The following is a 10,750-nucleotide window of genomic DNA, read 5'->3' on the forward strand; positions in this document are numbered from 1 at the left end:
CTAAGTGACCTCTCCACTCACATTCCTTATCATTCTCATGTCTCATTACTAAAATAAAGAGAGTTTAGAAGAAGTCTACTTAGACTCACGTCTCTCTTTACTGTCATCTTCACCGTGCTTTATCTCTTTTTATGTTGGGAACTCATTTAAGGAGGAGAAAGAGCTCAAATATGTGAAATTTGTAATTTATGCATCTAATGCCATTTTTGTATTTGATAAAGCACTATCCTGAAGAAATATTACAAATTGATTTTCGAAAGAACGTTTTATTTATAGAAAAAGAATGGTTTTTCGATATATATTGATATAATTAATAAAATTTTATTAAGAATCATTACCCCATATAGTCTGAAAAATATAATAGTTTTAAAATAAGTATACAAAATGTAGCAGTTTCAAAATTATTTGGCACGGTATCGTAGCCTCGTGCGTTCATATCAACCAATGGCACTCTCAAAGGAAAGTGGATTCGGGTATGTGTGAACTGCCAGAATAGGATCCGCATCCATATCCGTTCCCATTTCTTACGCTTGATCATAGCTATTGGAAAAGTAAAACAACCTCCAGAGTCCAGGTCCAGCCCACAATAATCGCCCGTCTTCTGGTTCTTAACCAAGAAAAGATAAATATTTCCATTTTAACCGAGCAGTGGAGATAGGCTGTGATCATCACACCTCGTCGTTTCTCAACCTTCTCCATTTTCCCATCTCCGACGATGGTAACCGTGGATCTTCTTGTTTTTGTTTTGTTGTTGTTTTTTTTTTTTTTCGATCCATTTCTCGGTTGTTTGTTGAAATCTCTGCGGAAATTTAGATTGAATTGGTATGGTTTTGGGCAGATCCGGTTCATTCTGCTGCAGAATCGGCAGGGGAAGACCCGGCTGGCGAAGTACTACGTCCCTCTTGAGGACTCCGAGAAGCACAAGGTCGAATACGAGGTTGGTCCGGCTTCTCCTCTTCTCTTCTTGGAGGGCTTCAATTCCTTGTACTTGTGATTTTGGGTTCCTGGGAGATTTGGATTTGATGCTGAACTTTGTTTTTGATCTGCAGGTGCATCGGCTGGTGGTCAACAGGGATCCCAAATTCACCAACTTTGTTGAGGTAGGAGACTTTATTCTCTGAACCCTTCTTTTACGGGTTCTTGTTTCACCGACTTTGGAGGAGGGGGCTGATGATTTCTTATGTACGGTACCTCACATGTGAGGACTTCGGGAAATATATGGGGTTAAAAGACAATTAGTTGTGATTTCATTGGGAACCTAGAAAAAGGTTTGAATGAGTAGGAGCAAGAGAAGTATGAGGAAACTATTTTGACTAAGTTGATAGGAAGACTACAATGCGGAACCTCTATTGTGTAAGCTTCTTTTTAGATATTTTTGAACTGCGTGAGAGATTTACTAAGATCAGATAGGATTAATAATCCGAAAACATGGATTTAGGAGATGTAGATCCAAGTAAGTATAGTCTACTGAGTTTCAGGAAACTCTTTCCTTAGAATTAGAGTAGCCTTTAGTAGGTAAGATTGAAAAATTGAAGATTCGTAATTCTGATACCAAGTAATTATTGGAAAGCTATATCAATATATCAGTTCTCTTATGATATAGTTTTAGCATTATTCTTGGCATTTCATTCGTCTGACACATGAAGAACATAGGAAACATTAGTGTTTTGAATCTTGAAAAGTTATGAATGTGATGTAATATTAGACACTAGAGACAATGTTCTATATGAAGATAGAGGACCATCTAGGGTTAGATTGATTAAGGGGGTAATTTATTTTATAATTCAGAATCAATGAATTGAAGTACATTGAATCTATTAAAAATGGGCTTACAATATGATACTTATCATTCTCTTGGACTTCTTTCCTCAATTCAACTGCAATGGATAGCTTAACTGTGAGCTAGAAGGCTTTGTTGTAGTAACGATGCTTGGAATATTATACTTGGAAAGCACATGCCCTCTATCTCGTTAGATTCGACTTTTCACCTAGCTTTTGACTTGCAGTTTCAAAGACTAATAGGAGTAGATGGGTGGATAGAATTGTTTTACAGCCTTGGCACTAGGCGGGTGGTTAGGCAGGCTTAGAGAACTCAAGGCGGCTTAAAATTGATAACCCAAGAATGCATTATAAGTCTAAATTTAAGCATACAAACTGAAAGATAGCCATTAGCATTCATCAAATTAGGAACATCTACTATCAGTTTCAATGTTTTAAAAAGCATGTGGTAGGTAAGTAGCAGCCAAGCAATTTCATGGCTCATCTAGGCATCATGGTGGGTGGTCTAAGCCCAAGGCGGGTCTCAAATAAAACTTACAAATATTCTTTTCCTAACTTATCTATCTAATATATAGTCAAATAGATAGGACAAATTTGACAAATTATTAGCATTCAATACATGCTAGATATAATCAATATATTGCATAAAATTTAAAAAAACATTTGCAAATGGCATTTTAAAAATCCTTTTGAAATTCAAACTGTGAATAAACTAGTTTTTCTTTTGCATCTCAGTTAGAAGAAAAAAGAACAACTATAGAAATATCCAGTGCATCTTGTAGTAATTTATAGGCCCGTATGCAAGAATTTCCCACCTTGTTACCACTATTAAGATAAGATTATATCTCAATTACTAATTCAAAATAATTTTACTATCTTATAATAAAAATAAAAATAAAAAAGCCATATATGGATTGCCCTTAATTAGCAAAAGTAATTGACTTTCTTTTACTTAAATTTTACAGAGTAGAAATCGAGAAAATAACTTAGTTATTTAACTTATATTTGGTTGGGTTTAAAGTAGCACTGCCATTTTTTAGACAGCTATGGCGAATCCGCAAGGCAGCCTACACAACTATATTTCTTTAAACATCGACTAATTTGAAGTTTGATGACTTGATCCTTAATAGAAAAATGATATGTAAAATGCTTAGGGCGGATACCTAGGCACCATCTAGGCAGTCCTAGCCTCCTCACTTAGCTTTGCCTAAAGTGGGTGCCTAGGCAACCAAGGTGGCCATTTCTTTATAGAATGACCTGTGTTGCCTCATCCTTGACTTAAAATGCTTATAGATGATAGGATAGTATCATAATTAGCTTATTTTGGACCATTGTTTTTAACATCTAGGTTCTCGCCTTAGATGGAATATAATTAGGCTCTGCTTAGGTCCCACTTAGATGATCGTCTAAGCATGTCGTATCATATTTTAATATATAGATTGACTTTGAAAATCAATATTATTGTACAGGTTGATGAATAAGTGAATTCTAATAGCTTACTATAGTTCTTAAATACATTAGTCTAATATTTTTTTTTTATATTTGTAGGCTTGAATTTTAACTTATTCTTTTTCTTTTATTTGTTTATTTTTTAACTGTCTTGAATTCTGGTCGTCCGTCTAGCGCTTAGGCACTACATAATCCCAAATTTGCCTGTCTTTTAAAACCTACAGACTTTTGAAACCTTGTTTTGGATAGAGTTCTTTCATGAGTATTAACTCTGTCAATATCTTAGATATCAATATACAATTTGATGTTTTTTTGACAGCTTTCGTGCAGGTTATCAATTTAAAAGTTATTTTTCATTTAAAAGAGCAGAAATGTTTTTTATGTTGGAAATGATGGTCTATATATTGGTTTCATCTTTGTTTCTTTTCTTTACTGAATGTGGATTTTGTCTTGCAGTTCCGTACACACAAAATCATTTACAGGAGATATGCTGGACTATTTTTTTCAATGTGTGTTGATATCACTGATAACGAACTGGCTTACTTGGAATGCATCCATTTATTTGTTGAGATATTAGACCACTTCTTCAGCAACGTGTGTGAACTTGATTTGGTCTTTAATTTCCACAAGGTATTGACTTGTTCGTGCGCAATTTATATAATGTCATCTTAGCTTTATTTTACTGACTTTTCATATTATGTCATGTATACTTCTAATATACTCAAATATCTCGGACTTATCCTTTTTGTTGCTGTCATTTTCAATTTCACGGCATCCTTTTTAGTTCCTAAACTGTATGTAACCAGCATCTCAACTTCAACTATACTACTACAAGAGAAACTTCATCTCCATTATGGGCTCTAAATGAATTTTAAGTAGGTTTGGATGATAGAATTTGAGATAACCGTAAGTTAGCTTGTATATGCATATAAATTTCATTGGTCATTGTTTAAACTTGATGCTCGTTCTAAGATAAGAGGCTCAGCACTAGGATTACCATTTTGATATCTTGCCCAAGTATTACGAGCAGTGATCTCTCTCTCTCTCTCTCCTCACATACACACACCCCTACAATTTCCTTTATTCTCACAGGTGCCATTGGCCCTTGCTTGTATCTCTCAATAACCAAGCCTATCGAATGTTGGATTGCTCTTTTAATTTTTACCTCTTGTGTTGATATTGCTGAGCACTCAGAAACCCAAGTTTTCATTTCCTTGTATTCTTAGTACATGGTCATCTCTCAAACTTCCCAGCTAAATCCTTCTTCAAGATAATGTTTCAATTGAAGCATCTCTCATTTCCAATGGGATATATAAAATACAAAGCTTGTGTTCATCTCAGCTCAAGGCAATCATGGTTGAGTACTTCACCTTGCTAAAGTCTACTAAGCCTAATGTAGCAAATGCTCTCTTAGTCTCTTCTCTAGCTTCTCCCTCTTGAGAACTTAGCTGTATAACTTTTCCTTTCTATTCTTTCTTGGGCCTAACTGTCATTTGAACTCATCTCCCATACAATTCTCTCTCTTCAATCAATTCTCTGCCTTGAAGTCATAATTCTTGCAGTGCTTTGCTAGTTCACTTCATAACTTATCTTTTTTTGCACCATCTCCTTTTGAGCCAAGCATTGCTTTACTTTCATTATACTTGAAGTTTAAGTTTATCTAAGAAATTACTCAGCTAATATTTTAGCTGCTTTTTATCTCTCTAAGTTCCTCGAGTCTCTTCTTTTTTTCCTTGATGTGGCCCCTTGCAATCAAAGATGTCATGGGTTCCAAGTCTTGGAAACAACCTCCTACCTCCTGTAGGCAAGAGCCGTCATAAATAGATAACACATGTTGATATTATCCAATTAGATATTATCTGGTAGCTTCACTTATGACTTGTGAGGGATATGACCATTGCTTTTAATTGGTTTATGTTTGACCTAGAAAGACTAGGAGAGTGGAAAAAACTATTATACCTCTCTGTTTTAATGAACTACAACATATGACATGACTAACCTACTGTAAATGGTTATCCCTTGATGCAAAACGTAGTGGAGGAAAATGAAACAGAGAAAGAAGAAGGGAAGGAATGGGGTTTCACACCTCCACCCTAAGAAAATGTTTCACACCAAAATCCTCGAGAGAACAAATCACATAAACTTTCATTAAGTGCCAAAGGAAATATAACGGGTCTATATATAGACCTACAATGGAATTAAGCAAAAAATACCCTACATAGGAAATAAATAAAAGACACCCTAAATAAATAAAAATCAGAACCAAATCCCTATAGGAGGGATCATCAATTGTCGGCGTCTCCTGCGCTGGTACACACGCCATCGCGTCCTATCAGTGATGTCCGCATCATTCTCCCCGGGTGGGAGAGAAGTCGACTCCGTCGAGTGTCTTCGCTCCGTCGCTCTCTCATGCGCTGCTCTAAGGTATTAGGGTGATGCACCTCCAAATCGTGACGATCAAGCCACGTGTCATCAGATGTAGGTCGTCCTTTCCAACGTACTAGATACCGTTGGGATCCACCTTCTCTAGTTGAAATAATTTCATCATCTAAAATTTTATCAATTTCGTCTGCTGTGTTAGATGGAATATTGGGAAGTGGAGGTAAAGAGGGTCTCTCATAAGGTGGCTCATAGGTAGACTCAGTATCTAGTGGGTTATCTGGAGTAAAATATGGACCTTTATAAGCTACTAGATCCTCAATATTAAAAGTAGAACTGATGTCAAAATCACTAGGGAGATCTAGAACATAAGCATTATCATTAATTTTCTTGAGAATTTTAAAAGGTCCGGCACTTCGTGCATGCAACTTTTTGACAGTTCCGGGTGGAAACCGTTCCGGACGTATCCGAACCATCACAAAGTCTCCAACATTAAATTCTTTGAATCTCCTTCTTAGATCAGCTCGAATTTTATAATTAGTATTACTTTGAGCAATTCTGTTACTGATTTCTTTATGCAAGTCATGAATATGTGATGCAAATGCAGATGCAGACTCAGACAACCTATGATAATGGGACATAGGAATGAGATCTATAGGTTGTCTAGGTTTATAACCATATACTACCTCAGTTGGACTCCGACCTATGGATCTATTAACAGAATTATTGTATGCAAATTCAGCAGTGGCTTCAAAAGGAATCGATTCACTAGGCTCATTCAGAATTTCTCGAGCCGCAAGAATCAGAATAGGAGTTCCTTTACTCATCTCACGTTCAATGCCTCTCGCACTAATCAAGCTGACTTTATTGTCGGAGTGGATGGGATCAGACTTCTTTTCCATCTTACCACCTCTAGGCTGCGATGGAAGAATCTTGATTTTCTTACCCTCATGTTCAAACATGCAGATATTTGAACGGCCATAAATATGCACATCATTATCAAATAGCCAAAGCCTTCCAAGGATAATTTGACCCACATCCATGGTCAATACATCGCACCAGATTTTATCCTTATAAGTCGTGAATTCAATTGGAACCAAACAACGCTCTTTTATTTCCAGCGTGGTTGAATTAATCCACGAAACCTTGTAAGGATTAGGATGGGAAATCGCTCTCAGATTTAGTTTTGAAATAATGGTGGAGGACATGGCATTTATACAGCTGCCACTATCCACAATTACTTTACAATTTTTACCTCCAATTTTCGTGAATGTGTGGAAAATGGAGTTGCGCCTCCAATCATCATTGACTTTAGGTTGAGAGAGGGCACATCTAACAACATGTAACCTTGTGGAGTCTATGTGCCTCAGGCATCCTAGGGTATTTTCTTCCTCTTCATCTTCAAAATCTCCTTCACCGTCAACATGGTGAACATATCCATCAAATTCTTGCTCGAAGTCTTCTTCGAAGGGTTCCTCAATTAAACTTATTTTATACGGGCTCGCACAATTTGCAGCAACATGTCCATAGCCTTGACACTTATAGCATTTGACCCGAGGATTAATCTTAGAAAAGTCTTTCTCAATGTTTTTACCTTTGTTTTCCACCTTGGATTGTGAAGGGCTAGGGGTAGATCGATTAAAAGATTGGCTAGTAGATTTGGCTTGATGAGGACCTGTAGAGGATTTATGAATTTGAGGTCTTGTTTCATAATTTCTTGGGATGTGGTTAGGTCTAGACTCCTCTAAGTCTTGAACTAAGCTGTAGGCCCTTTCCAAAGTATCAACATTACGAGCAAAAAGTTCACTTCTCAATTCTTCACGTAGGCCAGCCCTAAATCTGGACAAGATTTGCATAGGGGTTTTTGATTCGATCACGCTACACCGAACAAGCAATTCATCAAAGGCCGCAACGTAATCCTTAGCGGACTTACTCCCTTGGGTAAATCGGTTCCATCTGTCTAGAAGCTTAGGGTAATAGGAAGGTGGGAGGTATTTACGTTTTAGTTCATTTATCATGTCAACCCAAATTTCAATTGGAAGCTCACCCCTAATCTCACGAAGAGTCTCAACGTTGGTCCAGTATTGATTTGCTTTCCCAGTCAATTTCATGGCAGCAAACCTGACTTTACGGATTTCCGACATATCATACCATTTAAAGTAACGGTCCATGTCTTTGATCCAGTCCAAGAAGTGTTGCGGATCTAGACGACCATCAAACATCGGAGCATCAATTTTAATGCTTCGAAGGTACCGTTCATAAGGATCTCGCTCATTCCCTTGAAAATATTGACGAGGTAAAGGAGTGGGAGATTCACCACGTTCAAGGTCAGGGCGGTGATCATTTTGAAGAGCGGTGTGCTCACGGGGTCTTTCTACCCTATATAGTCGTTCATCGGTCACCCGTTGATACCCAAGCAAAGTATCTTGAGTATCTCTGACTTGTTGAGCTAAGGTACCTAGTTGTCCCATAATGTCGTCGAGCTTTTTACTAAGTTCGGGATCCATACTCCTACTGCTGGACTCACTAGAATCACTGAGGAAATAAGCCTTACCTCTACGTGTTGGCATACACTAATATGCAATGAATGAGTTATGTATTGCTTTATATATTTTATATATATATATATATCTTTTTTTTATTTTATTTTTATTTTTTATTTTTTATCTTTTTAATTTTATGCTTGCTAATTTAAATAATGGAATGCAGACGTCTCTTATATTTAATCCAAATACAAATGTCTTAATCTAAATGATATGAGATGATATGCTATGCAATCAAGAAAATCTTAAAAATGAATACTTAGAATTTAGATTTTCTGTTCAGGGGATTCAAAGACTAATGTCAAGACTTAATGGTTTTTAAACAAAAGTCACATTTAATAAATGCCAAACCCTTTAAATTTCTTTCCAAAAATTAACATAATACTAATATTCTATTTGGCACAGTTGATCTCTTAATATTAGGATTAAAGCATATAAGGTTTCTATGTAGTCTCTCCCTCACTATATATGGACAACAGGAATTGATAACAGTTTAGAGATGATACTAGAAAAGAATGACCCAAAAATATTTAATACATTGAAAAGAGTACGTACCTGATCATGCGGTAGCGATTCCTCTATGACAACAGATTCTTGTTGTTCCTCGTCGACGGTAATTTCTTTGCTCGTTGTACGCCGGATTTCTTGACATTCCGGTGCTCGTGGAGCGATTGGTCGTGCGAAGAACAAATGTGGAGCGGCGTAGAACCTAAGAAGAGGGGCGTCCATAAACTAGGATCTCTGATACCAAAAATGATGCAAAACGTAGTGGAGGAAAATGAAACAGAGAAAGAAGAAGGGAAGGAATGGGGTTTCACACCTCCACCCTAAGAAAGGTTTCACACCAAAATTCTCGAGAGAACAAATCGTGCCAAAGGAAATATAACGGGTCTATATATAGACCTACAATGGAATTAAGCAAAAAACACCCTACATAGGAAATAAACAAAAGACACCCTAAATAAATAAAAATCAGAACCAAATCCCTATAGGAGGGATCATCAACTGTCGGCGTCTCCTGCGCTGGTACACACGCCATCGCATCCTATCAGTGATGTCCGCATCATCCCTACTTGCAAGAGAGATGGAATAATTTGACTTTTCCCCTCTTGCATTGATTTCATACTTATAAAGTTATAATTGCATGACATTGGTCAAGCTATCCGGTGCAGACTTGATGACACATGTATGTGAAGAAAACTTACTCTCACATATTTGTACTACAATATTTTCAATGTAGTATATTGCATTGATTTTGGATTTGTGAATAGGTAGATAATGTAACATACCAAGTATCTGATTGTTTAGAATTACTTACAGTTTAGGAATATCTCTGTGCTGAATATCGTGAAAATTGTTTATACTTGTTGATTACTACATAATGTCCACTTACTATATGCTTCTGCCTCATGCAGGTATACCTTATACTGGATGAGTTTATTCTTGCTGGAGAGCTACAAGAGACAAGCAAGAAGGTGAGAACTGTAATCAATTTGAGTTCACATTACCTATGAATTTTCTTATTTAATTGTCTTTATTTGCCAACTGTGTACATATGGCTTATTGCTATGATGATAACCTATGTTTTCACCAGCAAGCAACAAATGTGGTTCTTCTTGTGTAGAATCCACTTGAAATGGAAAGAGTTCAATGAAAAAAATCTTCATGTAAAAATGATAAACAACAAAAATTGTTGTTGTTGTTGTTGTTGTTCATCTATACATAGGATAGTGCTTATGAGGGAGAAAGATGACAACTTATGTAGGGGCTTCTGCATATCGGAGATACAGCAAAAGTCGAAGAGCCAAATGATGCTTTATCCTGTTAAGATATTTTGTTTGATTTAGGAATTTGTGATTTTCATTTTTCCGTTATGCTTCTATCTAATTAATTTGTCTGTCTGAATTTTAAGATACTGGCCATGTATTTGTGTCATGTTGCTTCACTTTTGCCAAACTATAATTTTCTTCTTTGCATCTTTGCAGGCAATCATTGAAAGAATGGGGGAATTAGAAAAGCAAGAATGAAATATCCTTTGGGTACAGCAGATGGTTGGATACCCCAACCTCACATTCTTAGTAACTCCCATCATTGATTTGTTTCTGCCCATCTCAGAAGCAGACATATCATGTAACAAAAGAGGAGAAAGATGGACTATAAATAGTTTGTTGTGTGCCTTTTTTCCTTAAAGATTGGTATTTCGTCGGAGGATCCTTTTTTGGTTATTATTTTGAGAAATGAGAAAGAGAATCTTGCTTTAGTTGTTCGCTTGTACTCGATCTTAAACTCGCTCTATTCTGCTGCTCTGCAGCTGATGGATAATGCCTTTCTTGCTTTCAAGACAAACAGATTCTTTTAGTACTTTTAGATTGCAATGTCAATTAAGTCAGAAGAGCAAACATTTATTTTTTCTCCAACTGGAGTTCAAACATTATTGGAGTTTACCCAAACCCAATGTATCTTGCAATAAATAAGTTTAATATTATAATATTTTTTGGTTTCAAATTTTTATTGTAAAATCATCCGATTTTACTGTTTTTAGATCAAATTGCTCATGCTTTATTTTCACGTAGGGAGAGAACGTTTTGCTTTTATACAAT

The 10,750-nt window shown here is 36.3% G+C and overlaps 1 protein-coding gene across 1 annotated transcript; it reads left to right on the forward strand.

The window, feature by feature from the left end:
* Positions 1-465: 465 nt before the first annotated feature.
* LOC140785312 (AP-2 complex subunit sigma) lies at positions 466-10,511 on the forward strand. The gene is made up of 6 exons (XM_073133147.1): positions 466-718; positions 839-937; positions 1,050-1,100; positions 3,685-3,858; positions 9,566-9,625; positions 10,136-10,511. Exons 1-6 carry the CDS (start codon positions 716-718, stop codon positions 10,175-10,177), a joined length of 429 nt encoding a protein of 142 aa, XP_072989248.1. The 5' UTR covers positions 466-715; the 3' UTR covers positions 10,178-10,511.
* The last annotated feature ends 239 nt before the right edge of the window (positions 10,512-10,750 follow it).

This window comes from Typha latifolia, chromosome 3, assembly GCF_019914945.1.
Source record: "Typha latifolia isolate L0001 chromosome 3, TyphaL0001v2, whole genome shotgun sequence".
In the NCBI taxonomy this organism is placed as follows: domain Eukaryota; kingdom Viridiplantae; phylum Streptophyta; class Magnoliopsida; order Poales; family Typhaceae; genus Typha; species Typha latifolia.

What these genes read in the sequence shown, in the direction of transcription:
- LOC140785312 (XM_073133147.1), top strand. An exon ending in AATTCACCAACTTTGTTGAG is followed by an intron (nt 1,101 to 3,684) that starts GTAGGAGACTTT and finishes TTTGTCTTGCAG; the next exon opens with TTCCGTACACACAAAATCAT. An exon ending in TGGTCTTTAATTTCCACAAG is followed by an intron (nt 3,859 to 9,565) that starts GTATTGACTTGT and finishes TGCCTCATGCAG; the next exon opens with GTATACCTTATACTGGATGA.